The sequence below is a fragment of the Palaemon carinicauda genome, chromosome 37, assembly GCF_036898095.1.
Source record: "Palaemon carinicauda isolate YSFRI2023 chromosome 37, ASM3689809v2, whole genome shotgun sequence".
In the NCBI taxonomy this organism is placed as follows: Eukaryota; Metazoa; Arthropoda; class Malacostraca; order Decapoda; family Palaemonidae; genus Palaemon; species Palaemon carinicauda.
In genome coordinates, this window is record NC_090761.1 from 49,299,107 (window position 1) to 49,323,256 (window position 24,150).

Genomic DNA, 24,150 nt, shown 5'->3' on the forward strand with positions numbered 1-24,150 from the left:
GGAAGGCTCGGAGGATGTGGTAACAGAATCTGGCGTCCCCAGGTGGTCACCCATCCAAGTACCGACGTTGCTTAACCTCGCTGGACGGACGAGAAGCGGGGTTTCCAACGTGGTAAGGCGGTTGACTCAATATCATGGCCAGATACTCCAGATGTTGAGGCAGAGGAAGAGAAGGCTCCAAGCAAAATACCATGAGCCCACACTCATGGTCAGCATTCGGAAGCTTTTCCCGGCGCTGAAGAAGGTCGAAACCCGAGCCTACCGGAGTTGACCAGCCCTCCAAACAGCAGAGGAGGCGGAAGTCTGCACCTGAGCGGCCAAGAGGAAGGCAGGGAGAGTTCTCTGGGGAAACAAACCTGCTATGCCACGGCGGGATAGCCACACTGCATCATAAGCAGGAATACTTGCAGTTTAGGCTGAATTCGACGAGCACCCTGGAAGATGGATGGAATGGAAACTGAAAGTACCCGTCCTTCCGATCCAGGGTTAAAGGAGTCCTGTCGCCTCGTTACCAGTCTGATCGATTCTGCTGGTCTACGCTGGCCGAAGTTTGTTCGACAAACTTGATCAGGGCTGAGAGGTCGACTATGGACATCCCCTCTCAGATCCTTCCTTACAAGAAAGGATCGACTGAGGGGGCCGGGGGTGAAGCCGTCGATGATCCTAAGGAAGACCTTCGCCTAAGGTATGGATCATTCTGCCCAACCGGGCAACTCTGCTGATGCTATGGCATAGAGGTTCAGAGACACTGAATTCGCTGACAGAGACGGCAGGCGCGATATCCTTGGCTACTCACAGAGATTGTGCGGGAATGGGCATCGGGAAGCTGTCATTCGGATGAGTAACCTTAAGCATCCTCCCAGCGAAAAAACCTGCAATCCTAGAGTTCGTGAACTCCTTTTAGGACTATGCCCCCCCCCCGGGGGAGTCTCCCGTGCCATCTGTTCCTGACAGGAGGAAACTGCAATTGGACACCTTGTCCCAGTTGTCGTAGCCGATAACTTTAGGCCGACGTGGTTGAAAGAAAAGGGAGCTGGAGCCCTGCAGAGTCTGGAAGAAAGCGCCTTGGAGGAGTGGAACCGGAAGTCGATTTACTCCGCACAGCAGATGTCTAAGTCTCTGTCCTTGGGCAAAGACAAAACTCTTCTCAAGGATGGAAGGGTGTCTGAGGTCGTTGACCTCCACAGATGAGACACCCGAAGGAAGCCTTCAGTCAGCGCGTCCAGATGGTACAACATCGAGCTTGTCCGCAAGTAGATACTTAACGACGAAAGGCCAAGGTGCCTGAGCTCGAGAGGAGGAAAGTACCCTTGATCTTCCTGTAGCTTCCTTGAACCAAACCTCGGGCCGTAACCGAGGAGGGAAAGAACCTGGTAAGCTCCCAGAGGAAGAGGTAAGCAGTCACCCCTTGTCCGATGGAGAAATCTTGAACGGAAAGCCCCCCCCGCCAAAAATCCTTCCAGGGCGGGAGAAGGAGAGAGTACTCGTGCAGGAGAGGGGACCCTCGAGACCGACCTCTTGGGAACCAACTTCGCCCTGGGGGAAGTCACCACGAAGTCCACTCCTCTCTTTCTCTTCAGCGTAGGAGAGACAGCCGCTGGTTTGTTACCCTGGCCGGTGAGTGCTGGTTTCATAACCCTCATTAACGCCCGTGCCAGCGGATCAAACCATGTCTGCTGCTCCAAGGACACAGAGTCCGAAATCCTCGCTAAGGTGAAAGGGATCGGGCGATCCTTTGGAGAGGACACGACGGTTCCTGCCTGAAAAGAAGGTGGGAAGAATGCTGTACTGACCTGTCTTCGTCCTGCACTACCAACCTGTGCTTGGATGGAGGTGATCCCGAGTGCCGCCTAGGAGCACGCGTCCCTGCTGCTACCACCGGCTGTGGAATTCGCCGCGAACTATGGTCGCGCGAGGGCGAACGGCCGCGCAAAGGCGAATGGTCGCGCGGGCGCACAGGCGAGTGGTCGCGCGGGCGCGCAGGCGAGTGATCGCGCGGGCGCGCAGGCGAGCGATCGCACGGGCGCGCAGGCGAGCGATCGCGCGGGCGCGCAGGCGAGCGATCGCGCGGGCGCGCAGGCGAGCGATCGCGCGGGCGCGCAGGCGAGCGATCGCGCGGGCGCGCAGGCGAGCGATCGCGCGGGCACGCAGGCGAATGGGCGTGAGGGTGGGCAGGTAAATGAACACGTGTTCGAGGCGACGAACGCAAGCGATGGCGTGACGGCGAGGGATCGTGCTGCCGCGTAGGTGAAGAAGATCGCTGGCGGTAAGCGATGGCGAGCAGCATGTGTAGGTGAATGATCGCGTGATAGGGTGCGATGGTGATCAGCATCCGCAAGAGGGCGAGCGTTCAGGGTTGTGCGATGAGGAGCAGCATGCGTAAGCGGGCAATCGTGCAGGGTTGTGCGATGGCGAGCAGCATGCGCAGGTGAATGATCGCGTAAAAGGGTGCGATGGTGATCAGCATCCGCAAGAGGGCGATCGTTCAGGGTTGTGCGATGAGGAGCAGCATGCGTAAGCGGGCAATCGTTCAGGGTTGTGCGATGGCGAGCAGCATGCGCAGGTGAATGATCGCGTGAAAGGGTGCGATGGTGATCAGCATCTGCAGGAGGGCGATCGTTCAGGGTGGTGCGATGAGGAGCAGCATGCGTAAGCGGGCAATCGTTCAGGGTTGTGCGATGGCGAGCAGCATGCGTAAGCGGGCGATCATGCAGGGTCGTGCGATCAGCAACCGCAGTTGAGGGTTGCGCGATGGCGATCAGCATCCGCAGTTGAGGGTCGCGCGATGGCGATCAGCATCCGCAGTTGAGGGTCGCGCGATGGCGATCAGCATCCGCAGTTGAGGGTCGCGCGATGGCGATCAGCATCCGCAGTTGAGGGTCGCGCGATGGCGATCAGCATCCGCAGTTGAGGGTAGCGCGATGGCGATCAGCATCTGCAGTTGAGGGTCGCGCGATGGCGATCAGCATCCGCAGTTGAGGGTCGCGCGATGGCGATCAGCATCCGCAGTTGAGCTAGTAGCTGGCGAACCATGTTCCTTCAGAAGTGTTGGAGAACGTTGGCGTGCCAGCTGTAACACACGTGGGCGATCCGGAGATCGCTGGCGAGCTGATGATCGCTGACGAGCTGACGATCGCTGGCGAGCTGATGATCGCTGACGAGCTGATGATCGCTGACGAGCTGATGATCGCTGACGAGCAGAAGGCTACGCGTGGAAGCCTGCGCTAAGAAGAAGAGTCCTTGACCCCGACCTGAACTGAAGTTCTAGATCGCGAGGGCGAACGTGGGCGCACAGGGCACGTAACAGGAACCGCAGGGAAGATCATCTTGAAAGCGCTGACGAACAGGAGAGCGCTGATGAGCAGAAGGGCGCGCAGGGAAACCCTGACACGCAAGGGAAGAACCCCCGTGGGGGCAACCCTTTGCCCCGAAGGGATCGTTGTCCGCCGGGAGACTGATGTCCGTCGGAAGACCGCTGTCCGTCGGGAAGACCGTTGTCCGTCGGGAAGACCGTTGCCCGTCGGAAGACGAGATTAGACTGCTGTCCATCTGCACCAAGACGGAAGATCGAGAAAAAGAAGTTGTAGGCTGCAAACGGAGATTCAAAAAGGCGCCTCAAGCACCCTTATAGGGAGATGAGAGGCCCTTACGACGAGGCGGACGGAGGGCCTTACGGCGAGGGAGGCCAACAGCAACAGCAACAGAAGAAACCTCCGAAGAGGAGTCTCTATGAGTGTACTCTCTCGCGAACGAAAGAGAAACACTTCGTGGAAGAGACTGGTCAGCCAGTGACCTAAAAGGGGCAATCCTCCGAAGAGGAGCTCCTGCAGTTGCCCAGCCCCTTGAGCGAAACTGCAGGTGCGACCGCTCAGCACCAAGAGCATAGTCGCACGAAAAAAAGGCAAGAGAAGAACCCCCCAAAAGAGGAAAAGCTCAAGCCTGGACAGGAAAAAAAACTTCCCTCGGAAGGAAAGTTATCCGCCCAAGGAGGCAAGCCTCCTGACTGTTCTAAAATGAACTGGAGAGCTGTCCGTCGACACGGGAGTACTACCAGTAGAAGGAGACACGCCCCTGACGACAATACAAGGGGGGAGGCAGCAACAGCCGAATCCCCAGGACTCAACCAGACAGCTCACACCGTTGCTATATTACAGAAACGAACTAGATCGGTAACTGTAAAAAAATAAAACAAATAATATTAGTACACATTCATTCCCCCGGGAAGGCTCCGAAGAGGAATCCCGAGGAAAAGGAACAAGAATTACACAACAGGCACGTGCCCTCACAACCACTTACACTCGCGGAAGGAGAGCTGTAACCAAAACAGAATTATAACAATTATAATTATGTAACTATGTAATTATGTAATTTAAAAATGAATGAACACTAAAGAAAAAAACGAAAACCCCGAAAGGAATCGTTCTACAGGCTGAAAAATTAACAACTACAATTAGATTCATAAACTAATTGAGACAAAATGTACGGCGTAGCAACCCCACCCACACGGGAAGGAAGCTACAAGGGCGTAGTAAAACATAGTAAAAAGGGTGAACGACCTCAAGAGAGAGAGAGAGAGAAAGACCGAAGTCAAACTCGATCGCAACCCATAAAATTAGGCCGTGGTGGCCTAACTGCCGAGGCCTCCACGTAGATATCGTACACTACACACACACATCTGAAAAGGAAACTTACTTATTTCTATACTCAAATATATATACAAACATGAAAACATGTTTACATATATATTGAGTAAAAGAAAAGTAAGCGATTAAGTAAAGACAAAACAGACAATGGCTGCCAAGCGAGGACCAAGACAGAGACGTCTGTCACAGTCCGAGCCAAAAGTGAAAGTGAGTATTCACCTGTGTGTGAGGGGGAGGAGGGGTAGCTAGCTACCACTCCCCTACCCCCCGCTAACTAGCGCGGGGGTAATACACCCTCGTTAAATTCTAATGGCTCGCCATTTCAGCTACGCTAAAAGTAATAACCTTTGTAAATAGCGTGGTTTGTATTTCGGTTACGGAACAATTGGGGACTTGAGAATGGGCTCTCTCGTCTTAGTTAGGTAGGAGCGATCTTGGCTACAACCGGGCCGTTGGACTTGCGCTGAAGGGAACGACTTGCGTTATAACGGTCGTGAGACCTTGGTCCAGGGTTTCTTGCGAGAAACACCTTCCGTATCAAAAAGAGTTCAAGGATTTGTGTGAAGAGAAACCCTGCACAGCGAAAGCTCAAAACTAGAATAAAGTACTTCACCAATTAGTTGTGAATAAACTCCAGTTTAGCAACAGCGAGTAAGTACGTCTTGTCGACACCTCGACAGAGAGAAAATTGAGTCTTTGTTTACATTGAGAACTGGGTATCTGGTCGACAGATGGCGCTGTTGGGCACACCCGCAACCTGTGTAGCAATCGCTGGCGAGTTTTTACCGTAGAGTTGTCTGTCGAGCAACAGAGTTGCAGCTATATAATCACTGGCTAAGTTAAATATTGAAAATGGAACTTTTGATTGAAATCTGATTTGTCGGTAGGGTAACCCAACTGTATTCTCTAGGGCCTATCACGGCCCTCCCCTTTGATGAAGGGATTATCTAAATGGAAGACAGCCTGTGAATAGTGGTTTACACACGCCCTTGTTAGATATACGACACCAACAAGGTGCTCGCGCGAGGGTTGTAACCTCTGCATTCCATGCATTCCATGCTTTTATCTTTCTCTAGTATATTTGGAAGATTTATATTAGAAAAGAAGGACTTTCACCGGGCGTCACAGGTCTCTCCCCAGAAATAGATTTTTCCTTCGTCAAAATCCCTTATATCATCCTCCATTGAATACTAATACCGTACTAAAAAAATTGAAGCATCCAAAACACTTTCTTATTTTTATAAAAAAACTATTTTTCTTTGTTGATTGCAGGTAAAATCATATTAACTGCCCTTGGGCCTCTTACCAACATAGCCCTTGCCACGAGACTTGACAGCACATTTTTATCGAGCTTAGCAGATTTTTATGTGATGGGTGGAAATACTACAGGTATGTATGAGTTGTTTAGGTTACTCTTTATCTCTTCCATCTTCTCTCTTAGATAAAAAGAGAGAATTATTCCATTGACAACTGTCTTCATGAAAATAAGTACAGTACTGTATAGCACATAGTTAATAGACGGTGAATAAAAATGGTCATGACATCTGTTTTATTTTTAATTGGAAGTGAAAGCATGTGTTTATTAACTTGACTTTCTTTAGAAATCAGGTACAGTGATTACTTAGAATAGCATAGAACATGATTTGTTTTTTTTTTCAACATCGTGTAATCCAAATTTCATAGACAATAAAATGTAGACGAGTTCTTTTAGACACCTGACACTAGAAAGATAGTTTCACAATCTGGTCACAGGTAGAATAAAACTTTTCGTATACTGTGTAATGTTGAACCTTATGATGGAGAAGGTATGATCAATTGATTGATTTTGAGTTCTCTGGTATCTTGACATCAAAGGTTATTGATGCTGATATCATTTGTTATAAATAAAAAATAAAAGAATATTCAATTTAAGAAAGTATCATATGTTGGAGAGGAAATTTTCATTCTCCACTATCGCCACAGCAAAACTATACTTCCCAGAAGTTCCACTCCCTACCCTACTCGGGGGATAGCACCAGAACATGTATAAAGGCACAGGTGTAAGCTAAACCCGCCTTTTAGAACCGAAAAAGGAAATATGGAATCATGATCCTCATATCTATAACGATGGGCTTCCGGCCAAAAGCCGAGAGTCCTATCTTAAAGACTGGATCCCCCCAGATCCTGATGACCCAACCCTAGAGAATAGTTCTGCATAAAATGGTGTAAACCATCTTCAGGATGGCTGAGATCATCCAATACTCTCACATATAGCTTTGAATATAAATACTTTTCAACCGTGATCCCTTCTCCCATTCATCTAAACAGGTAGTAATAACAAATGTGAAAACATCCACACCATTTAAAAAACTAGATATTGTATAAAATACATAAACAAATAAAAAATATATAGAAAGATAAGGGAAATATCACTCATATAGAGTTATGAGAAGAGAGCAGAAGAATGTTTATAAGATTAGGAGGTCGAAGTAGTATGGAGAAGCAGTGGTAGAAGAGAGAAATTTAGATTCAAACTGGGGGAGCATTTTCCCTAGAGTTCAAGAGCCCGCTTGCCCATCACAATGCTTTAAACAATGAAACGATATTCCCTGGTGAAGCACGATGACTTCATCAAGGCGTCCTCTCATTAAGAAAGGGAGAAGACATGACTGGTAGAATCAACTACTTACCTAGTACTACATACAGGATGGTAGTCTAGAAAGATTTTAATGTAAAAGATGGTCAAAATTATGAAAAATCTTAGGCAACATGCATATAGAACGAACTGAAAGACTGTGCCAGAGATTAATATCTAGGTCAGGAATAACAAATTTATTAGAATGTAAGTTTTTGTCCCGCAAATTAAGATGCGAGTCAGCAGCTTTAGACAAGATATGAGAATAATAATCATAAGGTAGAATTGAAGAATTAAAACATTTCATCATAATACAGTATAGTAGATTCATCACCGAAAATGTTAAAAGATTCTCAATTAGCCAATTTTTTTCTGAAATACAAGATCGTAAAATTTTAAGGGAGTCATATAAAATTAAAGAAACATTATCAATGTAGAGATCTAGATGTTGAGGAGCCACTCTCTATCCTCGACCTACTTACAATCATACACTAATTCCCTTCTTGGTACAAACCCTTTGTAATATCCTAGTGAGAGTTGAACATTTTAACACAGTCTGATTAAGATTCTTATTGAAAATAATAATCTATTAATGCAATAAGTTAGGTGGAACTAGAGAATCTCTTTTTCTTCTTCTGTGAAGATATGAAGTTTGGACAAATTTACTCAAGACTATTATCAAATAATACTTATTTTGAACTTATTTCAGGTGAAGGGAATGTGACTATGTCAGGTGAATTTAACTTTGCTTGTGATCCTGAAGCTGCAAAAGTTGTTCTTGATGAAGTCTCGAAGCCAATCTACCTCACACCATGGGAAATATGCCTCTACCAAACTGGTTTACCTTACGTACGTACTTTTTGGGGGTAAAATATAAGTAATTCGTTTTACACAAATATAGTGCAGTATTTAGTTTTTATCAATAGAGTATTCACTTATTTGAATGTATTAGTATACTTGCAATATACTCAGAAGAAAATTTATGTCACACTCATACTGTATTGTACAGTATTTGTTGTCCTTTTTAAAACCATAACTGACATTAAGGTTGCCTATCTTATACAAATATGAATTACGAGAGCTCAATCTTAATTTATCAAAAAAGCTACGCAAAGCATTGTAATAATGTTCTAATGTTCTGATAATGTACAGGCATTGCGACAAGAAATGGGAAGTGTTAAATGTCCAGAAGCAGAGCTAATGAATATCATTGAAGCTAGAGTTAATGCCGGCAGAGCGTTTAAAAAGTGGATTACATGTGACCAGTTAGCAATGGCTTGGATGCTTAATAATGTGACAAATCCTCAAAACATGAATGGTAAGTGAAATTAGGTCATTAAATTTCTTTTAAATTCATATCATCTTTGATAGACAGGTTGTGATCTATGCTTTTTGATATTATGCAAAAATACTTGTTGGTTATACAGGTACTATATTTTCTATCATTTTATGTCCTGAATTTTATTGATATCCCATACTTTAGTGATGTAAAATTGTGTTGTAAGTAAAGTACAGTATTTTGACTCCTTGAGGGTGTTTAAAGGTTTAAAGGTCGCTTATGAATGGCAGAGGCAAGGGACAGTGACATTGCCCTAGCAAGCAGGACAGTGCCCTAGAGACTGACCATATGTTATATGATCAGCGCCCAAACCTCCACTCCACCCAAGCTAGGACCAGGGAGGGCCAGGCAGTGGCTACTGATGACTCAGCAGATAAGACCTATAGGCTCCCCCCAAACCCCCCACAAGGATGGTAAGGTTGCAAACACTAATGGTAATAAGGAGTCGGAGCGGGACTCGAACCCCCGACTGGCAAATACCAGGCAGAGACGTTACCAATCAGGCCACAGCAACCCTAGATGATAAATTTTTTATGCAATAATTTTTTCGTCAACAAATTGTGACATAAAAAAATATTTACAAAATATTCAGTGTGCACTCGGATGCTAACAAATATTGTGCTATACTGTACTGTACTTCATATTACAAAAAAAATATTATCTTAGGGTGCTTAATCAATACAGTATATCATTTGCCTATGAATATTTCTTTAGTGAAAAATATACAAAATGATAAATACAAGTAGCAAATTCAGTATGCAAAAATCATAAATCTAATACGGTACTGCCAAATTTAAAGCTCTAACAAAAAAATCTGTTACGTCATTGAAACATGAAACAAGTCGTTGCTCATGAGCTCTTTATTCAACAAGCAGAATAAGCCCTTAATCCAAGCACTGGGGCATCAAAGGCCATTCAACACTATATAATGCAAATTAATCAATCATACCCATATTCTCACATTTGGTATAATTTTAACTCGTAAAACAAACTACACAACTTTCATACAGTAACATCTATATGTGAAATAGGAAGGGATTAAAAGGATTAAAAAATAAATTACAGTAATCAAAGCCTGTGATATAAACCAAAAGTCTGTATAATTTTTTTCAAGTTCAGGGTATTACAATTTCACCCCGCTATATCTCTTGAAGGTTTGTCTGGAGAAAATGTTTCCTCTGAAGATTAAAAACAGGACAAACTACTATGATATGTTTTAATATCTATTGTCACTCGACAGGTATTACAAGGAGGGACCTGTCTCCCTTCCCATTCTTCATTAAATAAATGTGGGTTGCATGTGTATGGCCAATACGCAGTCTAGTTAAAATTATAATATCCCTCCTACTTGTAGGATTACAAGATGACCATTTATCCACCGAAGTGTTTTTTGTTTCAATTTTGTATTGGTAGTCAGTGCAGACCATTTATCCTGCAACTTATTTTTACAGTGAAAATGTACCTTACTTTTAAAGTCTTTGTAAGGAATACTTATGGGGGATGAGTTAAGTGTCCCTGAAGCTTCCTTATCTGCCTTACCTACTCGTTTATTTCCATCAGCTCCAACGTAGGAGGGCACTCAACAGAAGTGAACACTGATATTCTTCCTAGACTGCAGAAGTACTAACCAGTCCTGCACCTTGTGTACTAGATGATGGCCTGGCATAATTTGCTTGAGAGTAAAACGCTATTTAAATCCGTAAAAATTGTATAAAAACTATTTTGATTACCAATTAAAAAAATATGTCGGACTGCAAGAATTATTGCATACAGATCAGCAGTAATACTGAACAGGAGGATGGAAGTTTCTTTCTAATAACAACATACCCCACCACAACTGCACTTCCAGCCGATTTGGAACCATCCGTAAAAACATATCCCATGATGTTGAACAGCATGATTTAAAAACTCACTTTTCATAACCCTACTGGGTAAGGTATTTTCCCTCCTGCCATAAAACATACTTTAACAGGTGTATTACACCAAGGGGGAGTCTTGGGATATCTTACCTTGACTATCTGTGCTGTTAACAAACCTACTTCTCTGGGATAATTTTTCAGCAGTACTTCCAAAGGCTTGGGCACTCTTGATCTGTTATGAGCTCAATCTAAAGAAGCCATAACATATTCACTGTTAGGATTGTTTCTTATAGCGAGAGACCTAGCTAAAAACCTCAAATTCAACTCCTCTCTGTGGATAGAAAGGGGAGGCATGCCAGAATCCACATACAGACTATCAATGAGAGATGTTCTGTATGCACCAGTGCAGATGCAGAGCCCCACATTATGAACATCAAGTTTTTCAAGTTAAGTCTTAGTAGTTGACCCATAAATTTGACATGAATAGTTTAACTTGCTCAGACACAAAGAGGTATAAATTCTAAGCAAAATTGTTCTATCAGCACCTCAATCAAAATGTGATACAACTTTCAAGATGTTTGGTGACTTTAACCCTAAACTAAAGGCCATTTTCTTGTCGAAAATTACTCCAAGAAACTTCTTCGTATGGCACAATACTATTATTTAAGAAAAGGGCGGGGATCTCTTTTCTTTTACGAGTACGAGTAAAACTAATATCCTTGGTCTTCTAAGGAGAGAACATGAATCCCCAAGAATTTACCCATGCAAAAGCAGCATTTATAGCAAATTGAAGCTTTTAGCATGTTTGTAGTGCAGATGATCCACTATGTATGCCAGGAGTTAGGTGACTTATGAGACTTTTGATAGCAAAAGAAATAAGGTCACACTCGGTACGCTACCTTGGGGGACACCTTCTTCTTGCATATAAGATGAAGGTAGTTCTGATCCTACTCTTACTTTAAGTGGTTTGATAAAAATTCTTAAATAAAAGAAAACATATGTCCTCCTATACCCCATGAGGCCAACTGCTTTAAAATACTGACCTTCCAGGTGGTGTCATACGCCTTTTCGAGTTAAAAAAAAAGAAAGACACCCACCACCTGGTTTTGGTTAAAGAAGGAATTTGAAATTTCTCTTGATAGCATCAGCAAAGGGTCTAGGGTACAGCGCTTCAGTTCTTCCTAAAACCAAACTGCCTGTTAGATAAAGGTTTCTTGATTATAGATACCCCACCATCTGTTGTTGATCATTCTCTCAAATAGTTTGCATATGCAACTAGTCAAGGCTACAGGCCTAAAACTATATTGCAGTTCTGGGTCTTTACCAGACTTGTGGCCAGGAATTATGATTGAAGAATGCCAGGAATCAGGTGGTGTATGAGAGGCCCATAGACCATTAAAGGTTTCTAATAAAAAATTCCTTAGTATCCACTGGGAGATGAGAAATCATTTCATATCGGATGGCATCCTAACCTGGGGCAGTCAAAGACGAGCTAGAGATAGCATTTTTGCATCTCCTCCATAGTAAAAGGTAAATTAAAAGTTTCAGTATTAGAAGAAACAGGAGGAACAACAGATGTTGCTCTTCTAGGAGAAGGACACAACAAAATCAAACTTGGGTAGTGCCATAGCCTCTGTACCATGATCTTCCACTGTCTTGGGGTAGAGTTCTCTTGTTTGAGTGTACACTTGGGCCTACTATTCTATCTCATATCTTTTCCTCTAGTTTTTTGAAATCTTTATAGTTTATATATGAAAGATCTATTGTAATGTTGTTACTGTTCTTAAAATTTTATTTTAATTGTTCACTACTTTTGTAGTTTATTTCTTTTCCTCACTGGGCTATTTTCCATTTTCCCTATTAGAGCCCTTGGGCTAGTAGCATACTGCTTTCACAATTATGGTTTTAGTTTAGATGATGATATGATGATGATAATGATAATGATAATGATGATGATGATGATGATGATAAACCATGTATACAGTATTTGTTAATTATGGGAGTGAATCCTAATGCAAGCACAGTACTACATACTTTATTTGTACTTTCAAACATATCTTTAACAAAATATCATACATGTATGTACAATACCCTAAGGAAAAATTTATGGTAGCATTATTTTGGTAACAAATTTATCATATGGAATTCTGTTTTCCAGGAGAAGCCAAAAATAAAGATTGCAATCCTGACATCCTTGCTTTGGCCACTAAAACATGTTATGCAACTGTTGAACTGCAAGTAAGTTTATATTTCTGTTTTACATAGTTTACGGTACTGTATTAGCATGTTGAACAAAAATAAGTACAGTAGATAGAGAAAAAATAAGTAGAAGTATTTTTTTAAAATAGTCTTTCCAGCAATATATATTGTATCATAGTTCTTTATACCTTTTATTATGTCTTAAATTAGAATTTTTCATATTTGATTGATCAGTGCTTATCATATTACATGTATGAATGTACAGTATATTAGTAAAATAGACTTCCACAGGTGATACAGTGCCAGCACGTCATCCTTTGGCTAGACTTGAAATGTTTATCTAATAAGACTTAACTATTCCCATTAGAAAAAAAATTCCAACATCTAAAATCTGATGATGCGAGATTTTACAAAAAGGAACTTTGATTTTTTCACCTACTGAATATTTTGTGTTGTTCTGCATATAAAGTTAACCTCTTTATCAAATCCATTTAGAGGGATTAATAGCTAAATCTCCTAGTGAAAAGACCATATTCTTTTTTCCAAAAGATTTCAACTAACTATTTTGGGCTCAAGCCATGTCGTCCTGATGGAAGTTCCTAAGGTAGCTTCTAAAGGATATATATTATATACTACAGTGATATTCCCATAGAATTACCCTTCGGGTCCCAGAATTCTAACTCCTGGAGCGAATATCCTTAAATTTTCTCAAGGATATCGCGTATATCAGAGGACGCATTCTTGACACGTCACATAACAATCTCTACCCCAAAACAGCGTTAACGCTTCGAGGGGGACGTGGCAAAAGAATAGAAGGGGGCCGTAACAAGGTTACCCCCGTTCCCGTACTACTATTGACAACCACCCCAGCGCCATTCCCAGGATGGCGGACATTCCTAATTTTGTAGCGATTTCGCTTAGTGGTGTTCCCTGTTGATCTAACTTTTCGATCGATTTTCAAGGATTTATTATGCATTCTCCAACTTCTTTCACCGTCGGAAAGTTGAGTATTGGGTCTTTACAATGAATAGTTTTTTAGCTTCCTTTTCACAGTGAAATTTGAGTCATTTATTGTGTTTAGAGCTAGCCTGTACCGGAGGCGCTATGAGCGCTGTCGTTCGTTGGGCATGTTATTTAGTTAGCAGAACGACCTCCCGGTTTTTAAATAGCTTCATATCATCCTTTATTAATTATTTCATTATGTTAGCTATTTAGGCAATGTATTCTTGTAAAGATATTTGTGCATATTTTTCCTTTCCATGTCGATCGTATAGTTAGAGTCTCGGTGAGTGAGGTAACCGAGATCTCGTCTCGCCTAGGTTCCTAACCTAGGCGTGTTATTATACTGTACGTTAGACACTCCCCGGTTACCCTTGTGTACGGTGATTTCAATTAGGCAGAGATAGATATCTCTTGTAATTGGATGAACTTTACCCCTCTCAAAAAACGGATTTTGAGCGAAGCGAAAAATCTATTTTTGGGTGAGATAGCCATGGCGTCCTGATGGAAGGTTCCTGTTTGGTAGCTTCCTTGGGTATAAGACTACTAAGATATTCCCAGAGAATTTAACCACAGGTTATCACAGAATTCTAACTTCTGGAGCGAGTATCTCAAAGGTTTCCCTTTAAGACATCGTAATACAACAGGGGACACGCATGTCTGGTCGTGCCACATAGCTATCTCCACCCCGAACAGAGTTAACGCTTCGGTGTGTAAGGGCTGAGAATAGCTGGGAGCCGTTCCACAGCTAATCTCACTCGTGGCTACTACTGATACTCGAGACGTAAACAAACGGACGCCATTGCTCTAATGACGTCACGCGCGTCTTTATCCTGGCGCCAGTTGCTGCCCATCACCATGATACAATTGTGTAGGGTGGGAACAAACTGAACGAAGTAGTAGGGAGGGTCCATCAGGACGCCATGGCTATCTCACCCAAAAATAGATTTTTCGCTTCGCTCAAAATCCGTTTTTTGGGCTCAAGCCATGGCGTCCTGATGGAAGAGTACCAGAGAATCAATGTATCGTGGTAGATTTTCCCCCAGAGTTAAGTGCCTAGGCATTGACAAAACAGCAAAGTAATCTTAGGTAAGAACCATAGGAACGAAGTATCCTGCCCCCCATTGGTAGGAAGTTCCCATGGGCTATGCCGACGTCAAAGTGGTATTGAAGGGCTATTCATCTTGACAGAAGAGCTTTTAAGAGCTTAGAGATGAAGCAGAATGTTTGATATTTGTATAGGAACATTCTGAAGTAGGCCAGTGGTGGTTGGGCACTGTGTGTAGAGTTCATCTCCTGATTATCAGAAGTAAGTATTCGTGTAGGAACCTTACTGAGACAAGGTGAATATAATTTAGGAATAGACATCTTAAATTCTTCATGACCATAAGAAAGGAGGAATAAATAAAACTATGACAGTATGTATTTCATAGTAAGTAGGAGCTGAAAGAGACGCACAAGTAATAAAATAGAAATTTTATTTCACAATGCAGAAATTAAATAATTTACAGCAAAAGTAAAGTTCATTTACAGTAATAATAATGTACATAGAAATAAAGGCTTGCTCTTGAATCTGAAAGGGAATTTCAGGATTAGTAGGTACTCGTTCTCGAGGAACGCAAGTCTTTAACTAACACATCATGCTCAAGGCATGCGGCACTTGTGTGACACTATGACATTTCACCTGGGATAAGAACAGTTATAAAAGCACTAAGTGTTTTTAGACATCACTATGAATCACTCGAGGGTCAACATAGGCACCCGAAGAGTTAGAGTCCCAAGTAACTCACTGTTCTACGCAGAGTTAGGTGCAGGTTTCATAACACTACCTGCGGCTACCACAAAATGTTTGATTTCGTGCACTTGTTTCGCATAATGTTTAAAGAAAACTCGCGAGGACTTCCAGCCCGTAAAGTTCTTAAGGCTCTCGAAGTCCATGCTCTGAAAGAAGTTCAGAGAAGATGCCACTTTTCTAGGATCATGACCAGCGGGTGTACTGTTCGGATCCGCTCTGCGAATGAAGTAGGTGATTTTCGCTCTTAATTGTTTCAGTGACAGGTCGCTGCCCGATGTTTCTCCTTTGAAGAGTTGGCCTCCACCAAAGTTTGAAGTTCTGCGAAGATAGACCTTGAGACTCTCTACTGGACATAGAGAGACATCCTCCTTCAGGGGGCATATTCTCCAAGGGCCCCATCTTTTGGTGGGTAATTCATTTTTGGCGAGAAACGTCGGATCGGGGGAGAGGGTCACTTCTCCTGAATCAGCAAACAGGATGTGTCCCTCTTCTCTTGATAATGCCACTATTTCGCTGACTCGAGCTCCCGAGGCGAGAGCAAATAAAAATATAACTTTCTGAGTCAGATCCTTGAGGGGGCATGAATCATTGTCCAAGTTGGAGGCGAAATGGAGCACCTTGTCTAGTGACCAGGAGATCGGTTTCGGAGGGGGTGCTGGGCGTAGGCGAGCACATGCTTTCGGCAGTTTGTTAAAGATGTCGTTGGACAGATCAATTTGGAAAGCATATAGAATTGGTCTAGTCAAAGCCGATTTGCAGGTTGAAATCGTATTGGCTGCTAATCCTTGTCCATGAAGGTGAATGAAGAAGGACATACAGAAATCAATGGTGATTTCTTTAGGATTTTTTGCTTTAACAAAGGAGACCCATTTCCTCCAGGATGATTCGTATTGCCGTCTCGTGGATTCGGTCTTGTATTCCTCTAGGAAGTCTAGACTTTTCTTCGAGATCCCAAACCTCTTCTTTGCGGCAAGGGAGAGAAAATCATGAGATGAAGGTCCTTGATTTTCGATGATGAAGCGAAGACAGTCGACTTCTGTACTTGTTGAGAGAGAACTGGGCCCGGGAGAGGGATCAGCTTGGGCTGCAGCTCCAGGACCAGGGGGTACCAGTTGCTCCGGGGCCACTTGGGAGCCACTAGGGCCGCTGTCCCTTTGAAGGTTCTCAGTTTGGAGAGGACTTTCAACAGAAGGTTGGTGGGAGGGAACAGGTATATCTTCGACCATCTGTTCCAGTCCAGTGACATGGCGTCCACCGCTTCTGCTTTGGGGTCCTCGTACGGGGCTACGTACAGAGGAAGTTGATTGTTGTCGCTCGTTGCAAAGAGATCTATCTGAAGTTCTGGGACTTGATGAGAGATGAAGGAGAATGATCTTGCGTCTAGAGACCATTCCGACTCTATCGGGTTTGTCCGAGATAGAGCATCCGCTGTCACGTTGCGGAATCCTTGTAGGTGAACTGCAGACAGGTGCCACTTCTTCTTCTCCGCCAGACGGAAGATTGGGAGAAGCACCTGATTTATCTGGGGCGATCTTGAGCCCTGGCGATTGAGACAACGAACTACCACCGAGTTGTCTAGGGTTAGACGGATGTGGATCGAGGGCGGCGGGGATAGCTTCTTCAGAGTAAGAAGGACCGCCATGGCCTCCAAGATGTTTATGTGGAACGTCTTGAATAGTGGAGACCAGGTCCCTTGAGCTTGTTTCAGGTGGGAGTGACCTCCCCAGCCCTCCAGTGAGGCATCCGTGTGGATGTTGAGTGATGGAGGAGGGTGTTGGAGAGGAATGGACCTTTTTAGGGCCATTGCTTCCGACCACGGCTTTAGGAGGCGTCGAAGTCTGTTTGGAAGCCGTCTCTTGAGGTCTCTTCGAGCGATGGATGCCGATCGTCTCCAGACTCCCGCGGCATCCTTTAGCTGTGCACGAAGCACTGGGTTTGTCACTGAGGCGAATTGTAGAGAGCCTAGAACTCGTTCCTGCTGTCGTCTTGAAATGCGTTTGGATTTCAGTAGTCGCTTGACAGACCCTGCTATTTCCTTCCTTTTCTTCTGGGGGATGGAAAGGCGGTGTGACTGAAGATTCCAGTGGATTCCCAACCACTGAAACTTCTGAGCCGGAGAGAGGCGAGATTTCTTCTCGTTGATCTTGAATCCCAGGTGTTCTAGGTACTGGGTAACTTCGTCGCAAGACTTTGTACACTCTTCGGGCGATGGAGCCCAGACTAGCCAGTCGTCGAGGTAGGCCATCACCTGGACGTTTCTTAGGCGGAGCTGTTGTACTATGGCATCCGCCAGCTTTGTGAAGATCCGAGGGGCCACATTGAGGCCGAATGGCATGGCCCGGAAGGCGTAGCTTTTCCTTTGGAGTCGAAATCCTAGGTAGGAGGAAGCGTGATGGTTCATTGGAATGTGCCAATAGGCATCCGCCAGGTCTATAGAGACCGTGTAGGAACCTTGAGGCAGAAGGGTCCTTATTTGTTGAAGCGTCAGCATCTTGAATTTGTTGTTCTCTATGAACTTGTTGAGGGGGGATAAGTCCAGAATGACTCTGAGTTTGTCTGAGTCCTTCTTGGGAACGCAAAACAGTCTCCCTTGGAACCTGGTGGACTTTACCTTCCTTATCACCTTCTTGTTCAAGAGGTCTAGAACATATTCTTCCAGAATGGGGGTTGATTGTTGAAAGAACCGCTGGAAGATTGGGGGTGGTTGCACCCAACTCCAGCCTAGACCGTTCTTGATGATGCTGTGTGCCCAAGGATCGAAGGTCCAGCGATCCTGGAATTGGCGGAGTCTTCCTCCCACCGGAAGCACTTCATTGCTTCTGGTGTCCCGAGGACTTGTTGCCTCGGCCGCTAGCTCCCTTTCCTCCTCTACCTCTGGAGGGACGACGAGAGGCGTCTCTGCTTGCACCCCTGGACGAGCCTCTACCTCTGGCATGAAAGGTAGTGGATGGCTGCTCAAAGGCAGGGGTGAAGACCGGTGACTGTGACAACACCGGTTGGGGGACCAATTGAAAGGTCTGTTGTGGTTGGGCAACCACTTGGGAGGTAGCGGGTCCCGGAAACTGACGTCGTTGTTGACGTTGCTGGGGTTTCGGCTTCTGAGGTTTCCTCTTAGGCTGAGGTCCATCGTCCTGAGAGGTTTTCCTTTTTCTGGACATGCCCCACTTGTGGAGAAGGTTCCTATTCTCTGTGGCGGCTCTGTCAGTTATTTCCTTGACAAGGTCAGAAGGAAACAGGTGCTTTCCCCAGATGTTGGAGGAAATCAGCCTCCGGGGTTCGTGTTTCACGGTGGCACCGACAAACACGAATTCACGACAGGCTCTACGAGCCTTTATGAAATGGTACAAGTCCTTCATTACCGTGAGTAAGTGGGATTTGGCCAGTACCATGTAGTGATCAGGTACTGCTGTGTCACAGGCCATAACTTCAAGTTGGACTTGATGAGAAAGCGATGCCGCAAGCCTCTCCTTCGTGTCTTGTTCCCGGCGAAGGAGGTGATCATTGAGCTTAGGGAGGTCTTCATTAAACTGACGTCCGGCGACGTCAGGATCGAGCCTACCCACGACGAAAGTATATTGGACATCTTTCCATTGCCTAGTGTCAGGGGGTGTCACGATGGAGAAGGGTCTGCACTCCTCCAGTGCAGGGCAGGGTTTTCCTTCTTCCGCCGCTTTAAGGCATGCAGCTAAGGCCTTTTCCAAAAATGGAAGAATCGCAGTGTCAGGTGCGACATATGTAGGATGCTTCTTGCTCAAGGCAGGAAGCTTAGAGCAGGTAAAGCCCCTGCTCTTAAATGCGGAGGCTAGCATAGCCTGGGCCTTTGCGAGATCGAACACTATCTCTTCTTTAGGTTCGGTCTCCTCCTTCGAGGCAGGTTCGGAACGAAGTCGGACGTAACAGTCCGGGTAGGCCTCGAAGCTTGGGAAGAACTCCACATCTTCCAACGGGACCGTGCCGATCTTGTCACTAACAAAGATCCTGCCGGTCGCAATAACCATATGCTCTGCATACCTCCACGGGTTGGCATGAGAGCAAGCTGGGAGATCCTTGACCGAGATCTTCTTCGTGTCTCTGGATCCAATCATAGACCTGATGGACTCCTGGTTCTCCTTCAGTCTGTCGTCCATGACAGCTCTAATCAGTCGGATCAGTTCTTGGGTAGAAGAGGAAGGATCCGGGGTCGAGGAGGTAGACGGAAGGGACAATTCCGTCGGTGTAGGAGTAGGCGGAGGGATGGACGAGGGAGTAGCTCCAATCTCCGACTCGGTGTATTCCACCTTGTCTTCGTCCTCTTCGGCTCCTTGAGCCATAAGCGTCTTCTCCGTGTCTTCCGAGACGTCAGAGATCTGTTCATCATCCTCGGAATCCAAACGACACTCGTGCATGGACTGAGCCATGACCACATCAGGTTCCACCGAAATTTGGACAGTGGGGATTGCTTCCTTTGGAACCACTGAGTCAGGGGAGGCCTTAGGGAACAGCAGGGACCTCAGTTCTTCGGTGGCCAGGTACGGTCCAGTAGCATTTCTCTGAAAACCACGCACCCACTTGCGCAGTTTTTCACGAGCAATGTCTCTAACCTCCGCTGAGGGAGGGTTATGGAAGGCCTCAACTAGGTAGGCCTGGCAGACCGTACATTCCAGTGGATTCCAGAACTTCCAATCCCCTTTCTTGTCTGAGCAAGGGGCGTGAGTCCTGCACGCCGTATGTCCGTAAAACTGCGAGCGTTTCACAGCACAGTAGGCGAAATCGCACTTCATCTGCTCCTCCTGTGGAAGAAAGAGAAAATGAGTATGGGGGAGTCATAGGAATGGCTCTTAAATTAAGTTAATATTAATCATTAATTTTAACTTAAGGAAGGTGTGATGCATAGAGAATGAAACAGTAAAGGAGAACACGCTCCATGCATCTCGCCCGGCTGGTTACCATAGGCTTGGTCCTGGGATAATCCAAATGACCGAGATCATTGGATATAGTTTCCTAGGATTCCCATTATATTGGAACTCCATGGAAAGCCAAGGACAAGGTTGGGATTGAATTCATTCGGTTCCCAGATAAGAGCCAGAAGGCCTCATTAAGGGTAACTGCTTCTGGCAACCAGCCGCGCTAAGATGCACATAGCATGCTGGAAATAGAAGAATGCAAAGAGACAGCATGATCACTAATAGAGCAGTACTAGGTACTGATCTTAGAAGCAAAGCAGCTTATCTATTTGCAAGGTAGGGCTATCTTAGACTTATGATAGCTATAGAGAGGGGGTGCAAGTATTCTTGACGCCTCCGGGGCATCCGGCAAGCCGCCGGCACGCCGGAGCTCGCTCCAGCATAGATTCTGGCACTAGAACAGACAATTTTCAAAGTCAGTTAGATACCAGGATGGCGGCCGCCGGCACAACGGCGGCACGCCGGCAGGGAGCGGCGGCTCCGGCAGCCGGAGGATGCCGGATTGGTGACTGGGGTAAGGATGGTACAGGTAGTATCGGGTTGCCGGCAGTATATGCCGGCACTCCGGAGATCGACCGGCAAGCGGACGAATAGATAGGAGTAGGAGAGCTGCCGGTAGTAGCCGGCGGCAGCCGGCAGTCCCTCGGTACACGGGGGGCTGGCGGCAAGGGTAGGGAAGTCACCAAGGGGGAGGCAGGTATTGCCGGCAGTAGAGGCGGCAAGAGACCGGCACCCGGATAGATAGAGAGACAGGGGGAGGGGGGAAAGGATGCAGGAAGTACCGTCAGGGTTCCAGACATCCCTCCCCCTCCCTGAGGGGGTGTACCCATGATAGAGACAGGCTCTAGCATCCATAAGCAGGGGTCACTAGGGACCGGGAGCAGGTAGCCCAAGGGAGGACTAGGGAACACCCAAGAGGGGGGGGGGGGAGACTCCCCTATGCAGAGCTACACTAGTAACTAACCTTATAGGACACTATGAAGGTATATGTACCAGAGCGGACAGCACAGGGAAGCTCGGGTAGCCCTACTCTTCCACCCTAAGGAGGATTTGTAGGACAGGGGACAGATGAGTATAAACTAACCTAAGCATAGGCTAGGCTATACAAGAGATAGGTGGGGAGGGAGAAGAGAGGGGTCTTCCCAGGAAGGGTTTCTGTACCAGAGCGGCCACAAAGGGAAGGGAGGACACTCCCTAACCTAAGATTAGGCTGATCGGCTAAAACGGTGCAAAAGTACAGTTTCAGCATGGAACAGAAAAACCTTCCTAACCCGGCCTAGATCAGGGCTAAAAGTCCTGAACTAGGCAAGGAAGAAGACGTATCGCTATCGCAGGAAAGTCGTAGACTATCCTAGCCATAGAGGTAGGCTAGCCTAACCTCACTCTCAGACGCAATCCTAAAGGGGGTTCATTCCTTTAGGGAGGACTGAGAGGCGATAAAATACTCTATTAGACAATAAATCCCCTTACTCAGAAAAGGGATCAAGGCTAAATAGAGGGAGTGCCAAGGCAGGGGATGAAGGAAGCATATAGGGGTCCTAAGGTTAGGTTAGGCTAGAAAGAAACACTGACTAGCCTATCCCCTATATGGTCCCTGAAGGCGAAAACATTTGCATCACTAGTCAAAAGTATTGTAAAATAATAATGCCACTATCTTCATAACTTAGTCTAGGATCACTGATAAATCATGCATGAACACTTGTATATAGGCTCCTGGCCTGGGGGCTATAGTAGCCGACTGGTATGAGGTCAATCGATGACCGATAAAAAGCGTCTAAACACGATATAAAAGTTCCTAGCTATGAAGACTAAATAAACTAATGTATTCGATTAGTATATAATGCCGGAAGCGTTGTTGTGGCCAACTAAATAAGACATGCAAAACAACAACGACGCCATAAAATGGCGGGTCCGGTAGAGGCACAGCTCTGCCACAAAACATCAATTATTTCGCGAAATAATATTTACTTTACGGCCAGAGCTTAATTAAACAATACTGGAACCTTGTACTCAACTTTCCAGAAGAAGGCGAGGCTGAAGGTAACGACATAGCGAAGATGCAAAGCGATAAAGTTCACACAAGGGAAAATCCGTCTCAGTAGGGCAGCTACTAAACAAAGGATAAAGACGCGCGTGACGTCATTAGAGCAATGGCGTCCGTTTGTTTACGTCTCGAGTATCAGTAGTAGCCACGAGTGAGATTAGCTGTGGAACGGCTCCCAGCTATTCTCAGCCCTTACACACCGAAGCGTTAACTCTGTTCGGGGTGGAGATAGCTATGTGGCACGACCAGACATGCGTGTCCCCTGTTGTATTACGATGTCTTAAAGGGAAACCTTTGAGATACTCGCTCCAGAAGTTAGAATTCTGTGATAACCTGTGGTTAAATTCTCTGGGAATATCTTAGTAGTCTTATACCCAAGGAAGCTACCAAACAGGAACCTTCCATCAGGACGCCATGGCTTGAGCCCAAAAAAGGGAGTTTAAGGGTAATCCCTCTTCCCTCTGAGTGTAGCCTCAGGCTACAACCTTAGCGGGTCGGCCTCGAATTTTTAATTCAGGCATGACTTTCCTACATTTTTTCTGCCCCCCTCCACTGTAACCGCAGATGCAGGTTTTTGGGGTTTTGGCCAGAATCTCAGAGTTTTTAGTCTGTGGTTGGTAGCTAGCTGGCAAGTTGAATAGAATTCTTTTGCTACGTTAGGCTACCGACATAAGAGGCTAGACCTCCCAAGGCCACTCCTGAAGGGTCTGTACGATATGACCCTTCTTCCTGTGACCTAGCAGACTAGTCCTGTGTTAGTGGACCCTAGGCTGAGGAATAGATTCTTCTTATGCTTAGGGGACACTGGCACTCCAACCCAGTTTCCTTTCCTTTCGAGGTGGTGGCGAGGGTGCTACCAACCTCTTATTTGTATTAATCTATCCCTAGGCTAAGGAATAGAATTCTTTAGCCGCCTGGGATAGTTCTAATACAGGAACGGAGTTGTTAGGTGGGGCAGGACAGGCTAAGGCCGGCTCCTGCTGTACCTTTCACAGGACCCTCTTTCCCTTCCCTTCTATCCCTTTATGTTGGCGATCCCGGCAACCTTACTGTTACCGGTGGGTTGTCGGGATCAACCAGACTCCTCCTCTTTCAGTTGATAGCTGCCGGCCGGCAGTCTTAACATCTGTCGGCCGGCAGTAATGACAGCTGTGAGCTGCAGGCCATTTTGGTTGCCGGCCGGCAGTAAAGACTACTGCCGGCCGGCAATCATGGCTGCTGCCGGACGGCAGTCATGGTGACTGCTGGCAGGCAACTAGGGCAGCTGCTGGCCATGTTGGCTGTAAGTGGGAAGTCCCTTCTGTTTATAAAGGTTCTTCAGTTCTTTCTTGAACTGCTAGCAACAGTGGCTACTGCCGGGGTGCTGCCTACCAGGCCAGCACAGAATGGTGCCTGCTCAACCGGCAGCACGCCGACTGTACTAGTACTGCCGGCCGACAGTACTGGCCAGCGGTGCCGGCCGGCAAGGTTTAGACAGATCCTTGCGACAGTACTGTAGCTGGATGGAAGCTTGAATTTTATATTCTCCCCTTCCATTTGAACCTTCTTTCTGGAGAAGGTAGTAATAGTAGACTTTTGCATCCCTTTTACTGTATATATATATATATACAGTATTAGGTAGCCTGTTCTCCATGCTATCAATTTTCTTTTAGCTAGCAGGCTAGATGTGCTAGCATTAGCTAGCTATGCTGACGACATGCTGGCTGTACTACAGT

At 45.6% G+C, this 24,150-nt stretch overlaps 2 protein-coding genes across 2 annotated transcripts in view; one reads left to right on the forward strand and one right to left on the reverse strand.

The window, feature by feature from the left end:
- Nucleotides 1-24,150, reverse strand: part of LOC137629307 (uncharacterized) — a 211,968-nt gene that overhangs the window by 124,227 nt on the left and 63,591 nt on the right. The gene's annotated exons all lie outside the window — the stretch shown is intronic.
- The window catches only part of LOC137629643 (nucleoside hydrolase-like), a 58,695-nt gene that overhangs the window by 24,181 nt on the left and 10,364 nt on the right, over nucleotides 1-24,150 (forward strand). Inside the window, exons 4-7 of the mRNA XM_068361163.1 lie at nucleotides 5,916-6,032; nucleotides 7,967-8,106; nucleotides 8,410-8,575; nucleotides 12,614-12,693. Of these exons, the coding sequence (XP_068217264.1) occupies nucleotides 5,916-6,032; nucleotides 7,967-8,106; nucleotides 8,410-8,575; nucleotides 12,614-12,693 (503 nt within the window). The remainder of the gene's footprint in view (nucleotides 1-5,915; nucleotides 6,033-7,966; nucleotides 8,107-8,409; nucleotides 8,576-12,613; nucleotides 12,694-24,150) is intronic.